The following is a 19,200-nucleotide window of genomic DNA, read 5'->3' on the forward strand; positions in this document are numbered from 1 at the left end:
TCAGCTACTTTAAGTATTGAAATTTCCAACATGAAATATCCAAACATTTTTTGGCAACTAAATGTATTGGAATATTCTTGGTATCCCAAATCAAATTCCTTGTGTTCATGTTCTCTCTACTTTCAGAAATGATACTTGATTGTGCGTCATAGACTAAGAACAAAACATTAATAACACCATTTTGTGCTTAAACTTAACATTTTTATATTTTTAGCAAGGCATCGAAATTTATGGACGTTTCATGATAATCAGTTTTAATTTAGGAATCAGTTCCAATCTGCCAGATGAAAAAAAAAGTTTAAATTCGGATATAATAGTAAAATTTCATTATAATTTTGATTTTTCCTCTTTTCCTATCCATATCCAACTGCCCATGTCCGAAATGTACCAATTCACACCATAATTGCAAGGGACTAATGTTTGCTTAATTTTATAAATTCCGGTATATAAATACATAATCAATTTCCTATAAACGTCAATAGTCATAATTAATATGCACTTCCAATATAAAGAGATTGAATTTTATCTCGGTAAGGAGCCCTGACACACATATTTATTAAATTGAGCATTAGGGTTTCATGATCTAAATGTACAATTTAAGTACAAGATCAAAATTTCATTACCATCATTTCCGACGTTAATTTAAATCTTCTATTGGTAAGGAAAAAATTCAGTTCTGGGAACTATCGCCCACAGCACAAAATAAGTGTCAACGTCGGCTTCAAATATATCTGCTAGTTGGGCTTCTGCTTAATCATAAATAAATAAAATCTGAAGCGCAACACAGTCAGTTCCAGATTTGATAAAACAGGAATATTAACATTGTTTATAACAACTAAATTTGGGATTTGTCCGTTCGAGTATTATCTTATCCATTGAAAATCAAAAATACAAACTCAATGCATCTAAATAAAATTACGTCCAGTGGTAGTATTTGACTTTTCCAATACAATTTCAGTTCAGTGCATTCTAGAGTAAATTCGTATTCAAATTTCTCATTATATGTATTATATATTATGTGTTGAAAATTACAATATTTAACAAGGAAATCTAAGAGCTTCAAGAGTCAGTACATAGAGTCTAAAGCTAAAGCTTATTCCACAATACAATTAAGTTACTACAAATTTTGCAATGTCTTATCTCCCTCAAATTAAATCTTAGCAAAAATTCATACCAACTACACCAATCAAAGTATCACAAAATGATTTGCGGCCGGTGTGATTTTCAGCACGTATTATATAAATAAAGACATTTCTTGAGCAATCTCAGCAATAAATCAAATCATATCAGGAAGAAGGTAAGATGGTAACTAAGAAAGCTTCAAAACTGAGATGACCTACCATGTGTTGAATTTAAAATCCTCAACGTCGGGATACTTTGCGCCCATAGCATGGAAAAAAATCCACCAAGGCGTTTCACATAAACAAAAGAATCATGCACTCCACCACACTGGCACTCTAAGGGCACAAAATATCCACGTGTCTTGTAAAGCGAAAGCCTTACGATCCGTCAACCGGCATAGATGTTCTTCAACTAAATTCCCTATTTTAACTTTGAAGCGGTCAGGTACATTCTGAGGCAAAATATCACTGGAATGCAGACGCACAATCAATCGACTGGTACGACTAGAACCCAAGCGCCTCGGCAACTGCACTGCTTGACTGGGCGACCAAGCAGTACAATCGAAGGCATAATTTTTACTCGGCTTGGGTACCTTCGGAATGCTGTTAACATATGGTTGGTTTATTGCGTCGACTGTACTGAACTCAGGTGTGTTTGGTACCTCGGCATGAGGTTACATTCCTCATGAAATGCGGCATTCCACTAAGAGAAAATCGACTTAGTCTCGAGCCGGGTACCGTTTGCGTGTTTTCAGTCATCAGTGCGCCGTTTTTGTTTAAGTTTTAGTATAGTCCGTGAATCTCCCATCAGAAGAATCGCTATTAGATGCCGATGTTACATCAACCGAACCATTGTTCAGCTCCCGGCCGCTGTCGAGCTGAAATATTTCTTATCATATCTCAGCCGAACGAATTTATTATCGTAATAAAAAAGAGTGGCGAACCGCATTCCACGGCTGGAGCCTCGACCAATCCGGTCGCAGCGCGCCAAAGGTGATCAGCATGGTATATACGCAGGACTTGAGGCGAGCTCGGGAACTTTATAAGTTCCTGGAGGTGGTGTCCACTATACTATCACTGCTCCCACCTAGAAAATGTACGGAAATCGGTAACTTTTATTGCAGTGAGAGGCGAAAGATTTTTTTCTCTATTTAATTAATAATTATTATTATTATTAATTAATAAATATGTCCCTGACGCATCTCCGAAACTTCCAAATTGTTCCAAATTTGTTGACCATAACTTTGGAAATCCCTGCAGATCCGCGTTTCACACTTCCTCTCTTTCATTCTGAAAGGCACGGTCCAATAATTCATTTACAAATTTGAAACGTATTCTTGGGAGTTTGGGAAATGTATGTTTAATGCTTTTTGTCTTAGTTTTTTTTTTATAAGTACGTCTAACGGCAAATATAAGGTTTGAATGTAAAGTTCTAAAGTAACCACAAATTAACATTGAATTTGACTCATTGTGGAGAAGGAACTAATTAAACAAATTATCATTTTGGTTAGATTACAATTACCATAATAGGAAAGTGACTGAAGAAGTGTATCAGCAAATGTTTTATTATTGTTAACCTAAAATTTAAAATTTTATTCATCATATTTTCAACTCAACTTGCAAAAAGAACAAATTTCTATCCAATTTGGCAAACAAAGTAGGATGCGATTGCATTCGCTCGGAATATTGACTTAGGTACCAATTCTCGAATTTCTGATTGAAATGAAATACGCAACATATCGCGTTTTTCCACAATCGAAAACATCTTTTTTTACTCCCTTCAGTAAAATACCTAATTATACCCTGATGTAACGTGAGGAAAGTGTCACTTTACCATGTGAGTTTCTTGTCCCATGGATCTGAGCCGCTTCGGACATTTCCGCTATATTACCGCACAGGTTCGGGAGCAATCGGATGTTTTCGGAGATTTTTCCGCACGTCGCAATTTTGACTTTTGTCAATACTGACAGTCATGTCAGTGAATGTATTCGTGTTGTTTTTCAAAAATATACCCAAAAACTAACGGTCGTAGAAAAAGTATAGTACGCAACAGGTTTGGTAAATTTTTATTAAGCTCAATGATTATCATCAACAGTCGCTCCGCTGCGATCCGCTCGTGCCAAGTAAACTCGTGAGTCAAATGACGTTTACCACACTTACTGCATAATATACTAATTCTTACTACAAAGTAGGTAGTTAATATTAACACCTATGTCAAGCATAAAATAAATGCTTTCATAGCCATCTTACTTTTTGTGTAAATTTGGCTTTAGTGTCAATTTTAGGGCTATATTCTTGAGCAAATCATTAAGTGAAATACATGTATTTTTTTGGAATGTCCAGTACTTTCAAAATATTAAATTAAAAATGCTGTATTTAAAAAAGTTAAGTTGATGGACACAGAAAGCTGAAACGTCACACTTAAAACCTAATATGGCCAGTTTGTTGGGCAAAAAAAGTTGCAATGGGAAAGTACCATTTGTTTTCAAAAATTTTCCTAATTAAGGGCAGGAAAAAATTTAAATGAAATTTTTTCTCGTTTGTGTGCCTGTAAATTCAGAAAGACCACCCTAGTAAAACAAGGCTTCAAAACTCTTACCGAAATGGGTAGATCTATCGGATGTCGTTATAAACTTTTCATTTCCGCAGTAAACTGAGGATGGCTAAATTAAATACGTCCACCGATATAATTAACTTTCACGTAAATTAGATCATATATTTCGAAGTGTCATCACTGCAATTTATTTTTAAATTAACGGTGTATCTAATTAAAGTGAAATCATACGTTTTTCTCTTATTTAATGGCAGGTCGACAGGTAGTAAAATTATTGAGTTTTAACGCCAAGAAAGTACTAATAATTATATGTAGGTTAAAGGTTGGTGTCGTAGAAAATTCTAAACGTACGTTAAACGAAGAATCTCAATTAGTTATTAATTATTATTAATTTTCTACCACGCAGTGACCATTAGGTATAATCACATAAGGATTAGGAAACTTTTGGAGAAGTAAGCAATATATTTAAACAAACAAATTTTGTTATTAGATTGTTTATTTCACAATTACTTGTCCAGTCATTGGAAATTGCTTTGTAAAGTGTCCAAGTTAATTTGGGGCTCCGGCAGGTTGGGTTGGTATTCCTTCGCAGATGTTAAATAAGCTTTGGCCAGATGTCCTTTACCTGTTTTGTGATGCAGGACTGCCAAATTGTTAAAGGCGGAGGCATGTGTAGAATCCGACGACAGACATAAATTCAAACACCGGATAGCCAATGCCACGTCGCCGGTTGACTTTGAAAGAGAAAAACGACAAATTATTATCATTCCAAATAATTAAAATATTTTTCCTGCAAATTGCAAAGATTGATCTCAAAATATTTAATAGAGTAGATGATATTGGAACTAATTATGCAATTGAACAAAAATGTAAGCAAAACTGAGAAGTAAAATTGAGTTTGCACTACACATTAAAAGCGACTACAGAGAAACAACGGGAAAGAAACTGTGATAGAGGCAGATCGTCTTTGCAACAAAAGCGTCTATTCGAAAAGTCTTTTAATTAACTACTAAATTTCAACAATATGCACATTTTTGAGACCCATTGAATGATATTTAGTCGTTATAACATGTAACGATTTTACATCTTTTAATCATGAAAACAAATGTAGTTTTTGGCTCAGTAAACTGTGAGAGGCAAAGGTAGGTAGATAGATGTTAAGAAAACTTTACAGCATCTGAATATCTGTCAACGCTGTATTTTCCAAAATCATTCCAGAGAATTTTCTAGTATGGACGTATACCAAATTTGAAAAAATTCACCCAGTAGATTGAGAAAATTTTCAAAGATTTTTCAATCGGAACAAGAGTAATGGGTATGTGTACTTAATATAAAAACGAATTTTACAACTCCTTCTAGAGCTGGCTGCAACAAACAAAATGCTTGTTAGCAGTTCTAATTATCACAAATATTTCTTTCGACAAATTGATACAGTCAAAGATAAAAAAGACAAGAGCTTTAATATATGGATGATATGGACGGATAGAATGCAGACATATTTTACATAAAACATCAGCCCAGTTCCATTTAAATTTTAAATGAGCACCATTTCAGTTGCAGACTATTGGAAATGTACGTCTGGTAGTTTGTCTTTGTTGGAAGAAGAAAAGGCAAACAAGGGTTCAGCTATAAAAGTCGTGCTGTTTAAATCTGAACTTAGAAAAGGTTTGTTGTTAACGGTTTTTTTTTTAAATATTTTTTATTAGCAACAAAATACGGAAGGTACTTACGATTGCCACAAAAGACAAGTTGTACCACACATCAGCTTTGATTGTAGGATCCGTCGCTAGGTCTAGAGCTCTTTGGAAACAAGCTAAGGTAATATCCAATTGTTGAGAATAAAGACAGCACAACCCTATGTTGTTGTACAATTCTGCAGAATAAGCTCCCATTGCCATTACGCGTCTTAAAGAAAAAAAAATCATTTGTTGTTTGCAGGGACATTAATTTAACCGTTTAACTGAAACTATAAAAAAACCTCAATGTCAAACGTCTACGTGTTTTTCTTAGTAAAAAAATTTTATGCACTTTGAAACTAACCGTTTTAAGTCACTAATTATAAATTTTGTGATATGATATTTACAAAAAAATTGTTATTTGTGTTTCGACGAAAACAATTATTGAATTTTTCTATTTTTATCAAGAGAGTTTCATGTTTCATTTAAAACTAACTAAAAAAAACTAAAACTAAACTAACATTTTATATTATATTTTTATTGCAATATTTAGCGCATATTGGCATTTTTTTCTATTTGTATCAAACCTACAAAAAGTAATATATCTAAATACCTCCTGTTTATAATTGATTTTGTTATAAATGGGTTGTAAGAAAATTATATTTTATGTAATTTTTTTGGTGTTTCAAAACATAACGACTGTGAATCGGTTAGTGTGGCCAAATTCTGAAAAAAAACACTAATACGCTTTTGTGATTTTTGATGTGAAAAAACACGTCGAACATGAAAATTCGTTTTTGATTGTTTCTCTAATACTTACTTTGTTTAAAGTTACGTTAAGTTTAAGTAATGCAGATCTCCCACGTTCCCGAATAAATATTGCGCAAAAATAGAATCTTTTACCTGTAGTATCTCAAAGCCAGCTCTGGTTGATTGTTATAGAAATGGTACATTCCGATCGAGGCAATGGCTTCGGTATTCATAGCGTCTTCAATAACAATGCTTCTATAATATTTCACGGAAGACTTGGAATCGCCGAGAACTTCGTACAGGCGAGCCATTTCCGTCGTGATTGATACGTCGTTGGGGAATACTTCGAGTCCCGATTTGCATATCTCAATGGCGGACAGTGGTTGGTCTGAAACAATGCAGTATTCGTGGGGATCCTGCTTCAGTCGACCATTTTTGCTTAGCATTTGACCTGATTATGGGTTTTGATACGAAAATTAATGTAGAACTGTGAAATGATCAAGACTTGAAATATTATAGCAATATCTCGAGCTGAAATGATGACCAAACATCTTTGTTCTTCGCCGATTACGGAAACAGCTTTGGTGGACTTCTAATCGTCGAATGATTACAAACAAATCAGAACCTGATCACTAGCATTAAATAATAAGAACTAATGAGAAGTTTCTTTAAAATAGGTGAAAGCACTTTTCTTCTTTTTGATTGAACTAGACTTTTCAAATATTGTTTTGATAGAACCTTAGTCTACAAAATGAACTATGAAATTTTATCCCACATTTCTTTAAGTACCTGCGGAGCGCAGAGAAGCGTTTGAAGAAGTTTACAAACGTGTTATATCTATACTTTTTCCACCACCATTGTGTTTCTGGGTACACTGGTTCTGCGGTGTATCATATAAAAATTTTTTCTACTTCCTACTTTAAAATATCCGCGTTCTTATGCCAAATTAAAATCGTGACTACGGTGACGTTTTTCAAAATTGTTGCATAATATGATATTAAGGCAAAGGATGAACTCACCCAATCTCAAATACACTCTGACCAATCTAATAAAACTCTCGATATTGTGATGTTGCCTAACCGCACTTCTAATCTGCTGTTCGGCATCTCTAATCATATTCATAGCGACGTAGCATTTAGCAAGTTGTACTTTCCACCACCAGTCTTTATATTCGCAAGCTTGCGTCGCTAAAACCGCCAGTTCTCTCGCATTGCGGATATCACCCTCGTGGTAGTACAAATATTCGAATAACGCTTTATTTAAACTCTTATTTTTCGCGTATTTTGCCAAATTTAAGCGAGAAATTTGGATGAAAGGACCGTCCTTTTGGGTGAGCATGGCGGCGGTGCCTAAACGGATCGCGCGTGCTGATTGGACAGAACCTGCTCTTGAAGTCAGTATCCGTCCCAAATTTGAAGTGGGTCGACTACTTTGGGTTCCTGGTCGGACAACGCCAGATATAGGTCGACCTGTAGCGGTTCTAGGCCTCGACCTGTAATATTTTTCAAGGAGATGCTTAATTATACTCAGTTAAACCCCCAAATCGCTAACTTCTTGACATATTCGGTAAAAGCTCTTTTTAATTTCAATAATAATTTACCAGTTAAATTTGGCCACCATTTACAATAAACAGTTAAATTTGTAACGAGATTATAATTTAATTTAGGAAAATTATGTTTTATATATATTTATGCTTCAGGAATCACAGCTATTAAATGTCAATTACTATGGGCGCTTGAGAAAATATATGTCGAACAATTTTAAAGAAATCTTTTTCCTTATTCTCCAGTGGTGGCGTTTGTTTACACATTAAAAATTAAACAAGCAAACAACCAAAAATTCTTAAAAGTTAAAATACAATTTAACCCAATTAATTGTTTTTCTGCCGAATGTATTTGATTTTAATTTTGTACCTAGTCGCAGACAGTCAAATGAAAAACATGACAGACAGATATCAATATATAACTATTTCTTTTTCCGTTTCTTTTTAAAACAGTGTTATTTTCATTGGGTCAAATTTATGATGTTGAAAAGATCCGTTGAAGTAAACAGTAAATAATAATAATTGCTGACGATTTCTTCATTTCCACTGTTTGCAAAACTTCGATTCGTTTTGCAAATGTTTTTGATTTAAATTTAAAACGTTTTCTCATCATCATCTCTGTGATAAGATTCGAAATAAGCTAAATGTTAATTTCGTTTTTTTGATTGGTTGCAGGTTTTGGGAAAATCATTAATTCTTTCTACGTAGGTCCAAAATTTATAAAATTCATGTCAACTCTTCAAAAATTTATGTTATTTATAGAAAAACCCTTATGTTCTGCTAAGATAAATTATAAATAAGTTCATAATTACTTCATTTGTGTAATTATTTTGTTCTATTATGCGTTTAGAGCTTAACAAAATCAAGTGAATAATCAATAAATGAAGACAGAAGATTCCTCAGTTACAGGTTCCAACAATTTAAAAGATTTTATTAGATTATTATAATTAAAAACGAATTTAAAAGAGCGAAGTTCATTCTGTCCATATCCGAAACATTCTTCGAAATAACAGTGTGTAAAATTCACGAAAACTATTTTTTATGTCTAGGATACTAAGAGATAGGAATAGGGAAACTTTGAACAAAATTGCGTTAGTTTCTTTCCTAGAATCTGTACAGCAAAGAATATGCAGGATGTGCTATTCAAAAAAATCAATCTCGAACTTATTTCTGAAACATCCTTTATAATCTTTCTAAACTGGTATGAGCGCTTCCAAAAACACTCTGGGCAATTCAAGCACGGAACTATTAAGATTTCTTCAAAGATCTAAATTGCTCAATAAAAATAAGTAATAGGAAATTATTTTTTTATTTCGATAATGGTAAGTATAGTAAGTAGAACTGAAAAATGAAATGATAGGCAGGGGAGTGTCATTTAAAGTAAGCAAGATGTTGCCACCTGTTTAATTTAATGTTAAAATGTCTCGACTACAAACATCAATTAAAATTGGAACCTGTGAATATTAGATACTCTTACTCCAGTCCTGCTGTGGTGGGTATAGTCGTAGCTGCGGTCCTCAAAGATGTTCCCGGTCTTGGTGCCGAAGCGACCGCGTTATCGTCCAAAAAATCATCATTAACTATATCTTCACTCTCAAGGTCATCGACATAAACCCTTTGAGTAAGAGCTCTCATTTTCAGGTACCAAGCCGCTTGATCCAATGGCTGCTTGTCCAATATACTCGTACAAACATCTATACATTTGTCATAATTTCTTCGTCGGAAAAGAGACAACGCAAGGTACATAGGATCCATCTTGGATGCGATGTGTCAAATGAAACCTAAAAATATTGTTGGTTTAATCAAATAAAAAAAAACAATTTCTTATAATAATTTTTCAGTTATTATATTTCATTATTATTTATTATATTTCTTAAATATCCATGGAAAAAATACGTCAGAGACCTAATATGACGTATTTGAATAAAAGTGACAAACGTTCTTGACAAATTGGCACATGCGTCTGAACAGTAAGCGTTACCTAAGAGGCATACTCTCCACACTCAATAACGAGATTGTTTTTCTCAAGACTGCTGAATGACCATACGAGTTAGCAAGGTAATGGAGGTGTCGAAGAGATAGACAAAGAAACAAAAGCAATTTGCGTTTTGTTGTTAAGTGTAGTAAATAAAAATGAATATTTTTGCTGTCTGGTGCATTAGAATTTTAGCGGAAGGGAGTGAAGAAAGTTTTGTTAACTATACTCGCTGACACTTAACATTTTAAGTTATGAATAGAGCTAACAATTTATGTAATTCGAAAGCCTTCCTTCTACTAATAGATTGGAAATGATTGTATACCAGACATACTTGCAAAAAATCACTTCTATCACCATTTAAAAACCTACTTCTACTTTGTAAAGGCAGCGATAAACGCTTCGAAACTCCTTTGTAGCAAGCCATACTCGAAGCGTTGCTATGGCTACAACTCCGGTGTAGCCCGATAATAATCCAGAATGACAGAACAGCAACGCCCGAAACGCCACTACAGACTATCATTTTATCGTGAACTGAGGAAAGCGAAAAAGGACGTCAGCAAAGAGTTGCACCATTTATTAGATGAAATCGAGATTATCCAGATCGGCGAGTGGTTCGCCGCAGCGGAAGGAAACAGGATGAATAAGGACCAGCTGAAAGAAGTGTTGTCAAAAGTAGCACGGATTGAATATCCCGACGACGTGTTTGATAGGGAGTTTCTGAGAATGAACGCTTCTTGGTAAACAACTCCAGTCTCATGCCGAAATCTTTATGCATAGTTCTTTGATGACAGTTCAGAATTTAAATAGTAGAAAATAATTTCTTATCACATCCCTTTTTAATATAGCGTGGAATGCATCCTCACATAACTACGAATATCTTATGAACGCCAAGAGATTAATTGGTTTCTAGAAAAAATATCCAATGAAGTATTTTATAGTTGTTCTTCAGTCGACTCTAGTGATTCTAATTCATCATTTTCTTAAAATAGTGGAAAGTTTCACTGTCGAAATAACTAAATCCACCTTCCTTTAAAACAAAAATGCGAAATTGAACATTTCACAAAAAGGATTCAGTTGCCAGAACTACAATGGCCCCTGCCGATGTCGCCTCCAAAGGAACACCTTGTTCCATAATCTTCATAAGGATTTTTCGGCCATTTTCAACAAATTGTTTTTTCTTTTATAGTAACGGTTTCGTCATATGGGACGAGTTCATTTCTTATTTGATTCTTGGATTTGAACAGCAGGAAGTAAGCACAGTGTATAAAACCTTGGCAGCGCCAATCCCCATTACTCCCACAATGATCAAAAGTAATCACCGACGAATTATAAATAGGATTACTTTTTATCCCACAGGTACATAGATGTGTTTAATGCTTAACTTTTTTTTCTCCTGGCGCATTCACCAGATTTTAAACAAATGTTTACCGAATATTCAGTTCCTAACCGCGCACGCGAAATAGAAAGAGTGAATTATTGCAACCGAATTTTGAAACTAAAAAAGCAATATAGGAATTTTTAATTTTTTTTGTTTATATTTTGAAAATTAATGAAATGTGGATCAGCACCTGGAAATAACTTTTTCCACAAACTTTACCAAAAAAATAGTGCACATCTCACAATAATATTTAAACGTAGAATGATAAAGTGGGAAAACAAATGTCAGATATCAAAATTTTTAAATCGTCAGATGTAATTTCAGTAAAATATAATAATAATAATAAATATATAAAATAATGATAACACATTGGTTTTTTAAAATACCATATTTTGAAAATGTAGATTTTCCGACAAAATACCTAATAAAATTTTCATATACAAAAAACTTTTTGTTTTTAGTTAAACCAGACAGATCCACCAATTGGCATGACGGAAGTATTATAACCTGCAGCCATGACGGATTCATAAACTATTGGACCCTGGATATGACCCTGGAAAGGACTGTCCAATCCACATGTCCTGAGTTGAAAATTCAAACGACTTGGGTAACCGATCTTGTTGTCTTGCCTGATGTTAACGTGATTTGTACTTCTTCAAGTGAAAGGGATTTAAGGTACCTCTTTAAAACAATTCAGCATAGTCATAATTTGTATGCAAAATGTGAAAAATATCGTATATAGGCTTCCTGACTTAATAATATTTGTATTGTTGGTTAATATTCAATCCGTAGTGATTTGAGTAAATTGCTGGGAATTAGGCATATACATATTAGAGAGAGGCAGCTGATGAAGGTCCTTGCTGGGCTATAAATACATATTATTTTAATTATTTTATTTTATTTATATTTGTATGTTCATGGAAATATCATGCATTTTATTAGCTAATATGCAATGCCTTGTGATTTGAGTAAATTGCTAAGAATTAGGCATATACGTGAGTGAGAATTTTGATTAATATATAATTTTTGTGTGTCTGTATAACGTCTAAATATTTTGCCTTTCCCAGCTTCGATAAATAGAGTCTTTTAGGTATACAATTTCTTAAGTATGATTCCATTATTGTAATATTATTTAAGAACGTTCAGCTCACTATTTCGTCAAGTTTTTTCCCTTTGTAGAGCAAAAGTAGAGCATTGATAGCTTAATCAAAATATGTACAGTCAGTGACGACCTGCTTTGGTCGTCTTTTTTAAAACTGTTTTACAATGTGCTTCCATTGAGAGAAAAGATTTAAATTTCAAGTTTCTATCTTAGATTTTACGACACTTCTGCGAGGAAATTCGTATTACGCGTGATGATGACTACCCTCGACTACGCAGTTACAACTATGTTTTACAAATTCTACCCTGACCCGGAGCAAGAATCTGCACTCATACTTGGAGATATGGGAGGTGGAGTTAAGGTTCTTTACATCGATACGATTGCCAGAGGTCCCTTCATATCCAAACCTGGCATCCCGTTACTTCAAGTAAGATGGGACAGGGTTGTGAGAGGACATGTGGATCATTTTAGGTAACCATTATTTCTGGTTTCATGCTGACGTGTTTTTGAAATTAGACTCTTGCAATTGGAATCTCATATCGTATCGTATGTCACCAATGTAAGCTTTTCTATCATTTTCTGATACTAGATGATAAATCACTAAAAAATTTAAGTTGGCAAGACCTATTTTAGAAATTACAAGATTCATGAAAATACTAATTTTAAAATATGCTAAACTGATTACCCATAAGAATGAAACGATAAGAAATTCAACTCACAAAGTAAAGCTAAAATAGTTCCATTGGCTTATAGACTTTTTTAAAGTTGGTACTAAATAAATTCATAAAATATAAAATACGTAAATTTTGGGTTTCCGCAATATCACCAGAAGTACCACAGATAACTTTAACCATTCTTCAACAAATCTCTTGTTTTCATTCATGTAGAGTTCTTCAATTTCCCGACCTCCATACCGATTTTGTTAGACAAGTGTCATACTACCCGACGCTTCGAAGCGTCGTATCTTGTTCGCAATGTTCAAAAGCTGGCCTCCTAATGACCGACGTGACCGACAGCAATAATAAGTACATCTACGATATTGTAGCAGGTGTTTGGTGCTTCGATCTAGAAGAAAACGCCCATATGGTGGCAACAGGTTGAAGAACGAAAAGCATCAGCTCGTTTATAGGCATTATTTTTTAAACGTAGGTGGGCCAGATTGTCTCGTGAGGCTGTGGAATGCATTTGTTCCTAATCGACCGACTTGCACGTTTTACGGTCATCACATGGGAATCGTTCAACTTGTCTTTCAAGACAACGGTCAAACGCTCTACAGTTTGTCGAAAGACAAATGTATAAAAGTCTGGGATATTCAATTGCAAACTTGTGTGCAAACTTATCTGGACCTGCCTCAACAGTTGGGAGAAAGAAGTGATCTAGCGGCACTCTACAATCCTGAGTCCAGACAGTGGATAATCGGAAGCAGCATGATCGCGGTGATACCATTAAGCCCAAAGCAGAGCAGCGAACATACCGATGGCAACACCCACTCTGGTGGAATATCCGTTGTGTTATACAATAAGTTGTTCAGAGTACGGACGAAACATAAATAGAGAGATTTTAAGTCACTTAAAGCAAATTCACAAATACAAATATCCAAATATTGTGTCCTTGGTTCGTTTAAACCATGTAGCCTGAAACCAATATAAAAAAAAAGTTAGGAATGGGCTTTCGACGTGCACATGCACAAGCGGATGTTTGGATTTTTTTTGGAGAAAAAAACGATCTTCACGGGGAGGTATCGATTTTACTGCCTTTTCGGTCCCTCTATTATGCAATAGCTATATGGTTTAAACATATACATTATAGAGTATATACAGTGTGTCTCACTTATGAACTGAACACCCTTGTAATATCTTCGCTTATTGTTCGATTTTGATCTTTTTGTTGTTGAAATATACACTAAAACCCTGTTTGGCTTATTGCTTCAACTTAAAGTTATGGCCAACTGAAGTACTAGTACTATTAGGGATTTAAAAAAAAAATTGGCAACGAATTCTTATTCAGGGGTACTTAGAACCCAACTATACCAATTTTTATAATGTTTCAATACAGGGTGTTTCAAATTTCGTTTGCGTGCCGCCTAAGGCTGTACATAATTTTTTTTTGTTGGATAGATCTCTCAAAAATTTTTGATGTCAAATATCAAGAAGGGCTATGTGGAATTTCTTTAAGAATAAATTATCAACGAATTTTTATTCAGGACTAGATAAAACCTAACTATCCTAATTTCCATGAAGTTCAAATACTTATGTAGAATGTTTGTTTATGGCTCAATTTTGATAATTTTTTGAGCGGAGATAAATATTGTAAACTTTGTAAATAACGATTATTTTGTATGTGATTTTAAGATCTTACAAATTTTAATTATACTAATTTCAAAAATAATGATAAAAATACTTCTTAGGGACATTTCTTTTTTAGTATAATCTTAAAATGACGGAATTAATAAATGAGTTAATTTAACTGTCGAATATTCGCTTCTTCATGGCAAAACTTGGTTGTACAAAAGAAACAGTATGTGGCAACCAATCAATTTTGATATTTCTGTTATTTTCATAATTATTAGATAAGAAGTAAAAGTCCTTTTTAATTAAAAAAATACACCGTTGTAAAGTCTATTTAGTTCGTATCTAATCCTCCCTAATCATATTTAATTTTAGGAAAATCCCTAGTGTTTTTCAGTGAAAGTTAGGTTTTATGTAGTCCTGACACTTTATTCTTAAGAAATTCCTATAACCCTTCTCGGTATTTGACATAAAAAATTAGTCCTAGACTTGACATGACATGACATGACTTCAGACAGATGTAATAAGAAACATAAGGTGAGAGATCTATCCAACAAAAAAAATCTAAATCAAACCGTAATCAAAGATTTTACAACGATGTATAGCCTTAAGTGGGGCGCAAACGATATTTCAAACACCCTGTATTGAAACATTATAAAAATTGATATAGTTGGATTCTAAGTATTCCTAAATAAAAATTCGTTGCAAATTTGGTTTTTCAAAATTCCTGTGGTAGTACTTCTCCCTTCTCTCTTTGTTTGGTGGTTTGTAGAAGAGTGTACAGTGCAAAAAGATATGGGAAGAGATTGATGAGCACAAGAATACCAACACTGGCCATAGAGAGTTAAAGCGGAATTATATTGTGGGAGATAGAAAAAGTTCTGAATAGATGGAAACAGTACTGCGAAGAACTTTGCTTTACAAGCGAGATCTAGGAGGATAATATTCAGAACAATACGAGGAAGAGGAAACAGAGGCGAATATATTAAAGGCTGAGGCTATACAACATCCGAAGACAAATAAGTCACCAGGAGTAGATCACATAAATGCCGAAACTCTAAAGACACTGGAGGAACCCGGGATAGACATCCCTTTACATAAGAAAGGTTCTATCAAAAAATGTGAAAATTATAGAACAATCTCTTTGATATCGCACTCCAGCAAAATTCTCTTAAGAATAATCGACCGCCGCTTTCAGCGTTACCTAGACTCACAAATACCACCCGAGCAAGCCAGCTTTGTGAAAAGAAGAGGAACGCGAGACCAAATTTTCACTATACAATAATTCTACTCTGCTTTATTGACTATAACAAATCATTCGGCTGCGTAAATGGAAATACTAATAGAAATAGGAGTAGCGAATCACCTAATAAGTCTAACTAAGAACCTAAATGAACCAAATGAAGTCATAGTGAGAATAGATAACCACTCATCACAGACTTTTAATATACAAAAGAGGATGTGACAAGGATGCATATTGTCCTCCAGCCTTTTTAACGCCTACAGCGAACACATATTCAGAAGCGCCCTAGACGATTTCGAGGGAGAAGTGTCAATAGGTGGTAAAAAACTGTCAAACCTACGATTTGCAGACGAGACAACCCTGCTGGCGAGAGATGAGACTGAAATGAGGATGATGTTGAACAGAGTGGAAAGTGAAAGTGCTAGGATGGGCCTGGAAATAAATCTCAGCAAGACTAAACTCATGGTGATAGACTTCCACTTTCGAACCTCACAAACATACAAAATGTAGATGAATTTGTGTACCTGGGATCCCTAATAAGTAACCAGGAAATAAAAAGACGAATAGCAATGGCACGAGGAGCCATGAGCAACATTATATTCTCAATCTTTCTGTACTGAGCGGAATCCTGGACTATGAAAATACCAGATATACGAAGTTTAGAAGCCATTGAGATGTGGTGTTGGCGACGTATGCTACGGATTTCATGGACCAATGAATCTATACTAAGGGAGCTGAAGATCAAAGACAGACTGTTCACAGTATGTCGCGGGCGAATATTAAAATACTTTGAACACAACACGAGACGAGATCGCGACAACCTGGAGAAACTGATAGCACAGGGAAACTTGGAAGGAAAACGACCAAGGGGCAGATCCCCTGTTAGATGGATAGACTAAGTAAAGAAAATCACGGATAACGGATATGCCGCTGCAAGACTTACTGACGGAAGCAATGGATAGACAAACATGGAACGCTAAAGTTAAGTGGGACACACTGTACAAGTTTCGACAACTTACGTGCTTAACTTCACTGAAAAACTGCAAATAACAACCCATGGACATGATATGTTTAGGATTATCAATGAGATTAATAAGAAAAGCGTTTTAAGGTTTAATGTTTTTTGAATGGACTGGTGAAAACCTGGAAACGTTATTTCCTGAAAATGGCGCATTATCATATAGAAATAAGTAGCCCAAAATCTCTCTAGTGATTAGGATTTCAGTCATCAGCGGATCATGTCGACTTTATAGGTCATAGTGACTTGCGGTTTAGACAGCTATGTAATCACGTGGAACCCTTGGGATGGCAGACGATTGTTGGTAATTAAAGACGCACACACTAGAATGTTGCACGGCGAATTAATGAATGTTGAAATAACTGCAGCTTCGTTTGACCCCGGCTATCAGCGGCTGGTGACAGGTTAGTACAGACCTCTTTTCTGCCCTTAAAACCATTATATTTTAATATGTTCCATTCACATATTGAGTCTGACGTGGAGTCATTAACCAGGTGCCCACGACGGCACCCTAAAAATTTGGAATTTCAACACCGGGATGTGTTTACGACACATGGAGATCGAGGCGTGGTGTGAAGTCAAATGCGTGATCTGGGTCAAAAGTAGAATTTTGGCAATGGGTTGGAACAGACGTGTTACCGAATTTGCCGACACCGGGGAAGCAGTTGGGCCGGAAGGTGCATTCAGGTGCAAAGCTACGGCACCATCGAGCTTTATAAAAGTTTGATTTTTTTTTCAGTAAAAACTGGGACCTTCGACATTCGGAAGATATCAGTTCGGGTGCAGTTACAGTTCCTGAGACCTTAGCAACCAGGTAAGAACAATATTTCACTTCAAGTGAAAGATCGATCAATATTTTATGTTATAAAATGCTACCTAAAAGTTTTTGAAGTACAAAAGAAGTAAATATTAAATTATCGATGGTGTTGACTTGAGTTATTGTCCCTATATCTTGATATAGCACCTCGAAATTGGCACTAGGTAGCAGTTTGTCTATTGTCGTAAATTTCGGCCATATTGCAGTATCAACTGAAATTAGGAATAATGCAAATTGCGATAAGAAATGAAACAAGAAACAATTGAAATTATTAGAAACTTCACACAATTGATTTCTTTTGTAGTGGCAATAATTTAAAAATTCGACCTTATAATATACAAGGAGTACTAAGTAAACTAAACAATTCGAATCTTTATTGGCAGTTCTTACGCCGGTGAACTATTGTTCTGGCGCTTGGAAACGGGACAACCTTATAAAAAGTTCAACGTTTCGAACCCAACGGAGCGAATTAAAATACATTTCACTCTGGAATCAACACGTAGGAAACCAACTAAAGAAAGTTACATCAAAGACAATCGATCACCCAACGTGTCGCGTATCACAGATTCCGCTATAACTTCATTATCTAATGCGGCACCAAATCAAACTGTCAGAGATATGTTTACATCTACAGGTGGCCATAAACGTACTTCGATGTCTCGACCACAAGAGCAAATATTATCAGGTAACTATGAGAGAGTTTAATACTAATACCATGACTATGCTCTCTACGATACTAGATAAATAGAGAAATATTACGTTTTACTTGCATTCAGTTTTATTAATAACCGAAATGTCTAGCCGAGCCTTTAACTGTGGCTCATATAATGTCAGTACAGATTAATAAATAGAAATAAGTTATCCAGCAAGTCGAATAATGGTGTGGTACAAAGTCAAATAATGGTATTTTCTGTATTTATGTCTATTTTTAATTTATATGAATTGGTCAGTACTAAACATGGGTTTTAATTTCTCTAGAAAATAAGTTCGAATTTGTGAGAAACGTGACAAAATTTCTATATTTACTGAGATTTTTTGCAAGTGTGAGATCCTGTAGGCAACAATAGAAAAATAGTTGCTATGCTGAATATATTAGGAAGAAAGCGGAAAACCTTTCTTCCCAGTTGGTTCTACCATCAACGCCGTTTTAAGCCACTTCAATGTAGAGTTTCTGTATTATTAATTAACCAAAACTAACTGAATCTTATTGTTTCGCAAATTCTGAATTTAAATCAGAAGTTCTGACTTTTCTGGCTTGTTTTTCAATATTTCCGAAGCTAGAAATTTTTCTCATAAATCAAAAATAATCTATTCAGGGCAATAATTTTGAATATAGGACCAAAACCACGTGCTCGAAGGCAAGGTAGGCTATCCATCGTCACGATGCCGGACGAGTGTTTCCATTTACGCCGTTTGGCTGTCCATTCCATGTTATTTTTGTGCGCACGAAAGAATGACGCTAAAGTTGGCACCCTGTTAGTGGCATTGGAGAACGGCGTGATACAAGTCTGGAATCACAGCGTTGCCGGAGGATTCATAACTTCGTTCCACGCTGTCCACAAAGCTGGCGATTACGTCATTGCTATGACGACGGATGAGGCAAACGAATTCCTTTTTACCGGTACAATAACATTATAAAAAGAGACCTGACAAGTTAGTCATAGAAACTCGTCGCACTCAGCTTAGGAACACATGATGATGCGATACACCCACTTTTCAACCACAAGTAAAT

General features: G+C 34.9%; 3 protein-coding genes across 6 annotated transcripts in view; 1 reads left to right on the forward strand and 2 right to left on the reverse strand.

The window, feature by feature from the left end:
- The window catches only part of LOC132704137 (protein expanded), a 37,393-nt gene extending 35,772 nt beyond the window's left edge, over nt 1-1,621 (reverse strand). The window contains exon 1 of the mRNA XM_060673946.1: nt 1,341-1,621. The gene's annotated coding sequence lies outside the window, so the exon portion shown is untranslated. The remainder of the gene's footprint in view (nt 1-1,340) is intronic.
- A 2,545-nt stretch (nt 1,622-4,166) lies between these two features.
- Nucleotides 4,167-10,121, reverse strand: LOC132703749 (tetratricopeptide repeat protein 8). Of its 4 annotated transcripts, none has more exons than XM_060673190.1 (6): nt 9,992-10,121; nt 9,122-9,425; nt 7,121-7,593; nt 6,255-6,489; nt 5,406-5,580; nt 4,167-4,409 (listed from the first exon to the last, which is right to left on the reverse strand). In XM_060673190.1, exons 2-6 carry the CDS (start codon nt 9,397-9,399, stop codon nt 4,194-4,196), a joined length of 1,377 nt encoding a protein of 458 aa, XP_060529173.1. In that variant the 5' UTR covers nt 9,400-9,425; nt 9,992-10,121; the 3' UTR covers nt 4,167-4,193. The 4 variants fall into 4 exon arrangements, with proteins under 4 accessions (XP_060529173.1, XP_060529172.1, XP_060529174.1 ...); XM_060673189.1 differs by having other exon boundaries at nt 9,954-10,040; XM_060673191.1 differs by having other exon boundaries at nt 9,945-10,011.
- On the forward strand, nt 10,034-18,999 carry LOC132703748 (WD repeat-containing protein on Y chromosome). Its single transcript, XM_060673188.1, has 12 exons — nt 10,034-10,359; nt 10,809-10,978; nt 11,462-11,675; nt 12,316-12,573; nt 12,990-13,198; nt 13,252-13,634; nt 16,887-17,055; nt 17,146-17,338; nt 17,391-17,465; nt 17,852-18,153; nt 18,805-18,831; nt 18,921-18,999. The coding sequence occupies exons 1-12, from the start codon at nt 10,100-10,102 to the stop codon at nt 18,923-18,925; spliced, it is 2,265 nt and encodes a 754-aa protein (XP_060529171.1). The 5' UTR covers nt 10,034-10,099; the 3' UTR covers nt 18,926-18,999.
- The last annotated feature ends 201 nt before the right edge of the window (nt 19,000-19,200 follow it).

Source organism: Cylas formicarius, unplaced genomic scaffold, assembly GCF_029955315.1.
Source record: "Cylas formicarius isolate icCylForm1 unplaced genomic scaffold, icCylForm1.1 PGA_scaffold_6__28_contigs__length_40554024, whole genome shotgun sequence".
Classification (NCBI taxonomy): Eukaryota; Metazoa; Arthropoda; class Insecta; order Coleoptera; family Brentidae; genus Cylas; species Cylas formicarius.

Coding starts and splice junctions, on each gene's coding strand:
- LOC132703749 (XM_060673190.1), bottom strand. CDS start 9,399: ATGGATCCTATGTACCTTGCGTTGTCTCTTTTCCGACGAAGAAATTAT. Junction 7,594..9,121: donor CCCACCACAGCAGGACTGGA/GTAAGAGTATCT, acceptor AAAATATTACAG/GTCGAGGCCTAGAACCGCTA. Junction 6,490..7,120: donor CAGAGTGTATTTGAGATTGG/GTGAGTTCATCC, acceptor GCATTGTTTCAG/ACCAACCACTGTCCGCCATT.
- LOC132703748 (XM_060673188.1), top strand. CDS start 10,100: ATGACAGAACAGCAACGCCCGAAACGCCACTACAGACTATCATTTTAT. Junction 10,360..10,808: donor CTGAGAATGAACGCTTCTTG/GTAAACAACTCC, acceptor TTTCTTTTATAG/TAACGGTTTCGTCATATGGG. Junction 12,574..12,989: donor GGACATGTGGATCATTTTAG/GTAACCATTATT, acceptor TCATTCATGTAG/AGTTCTTCAATTTCCCGACC.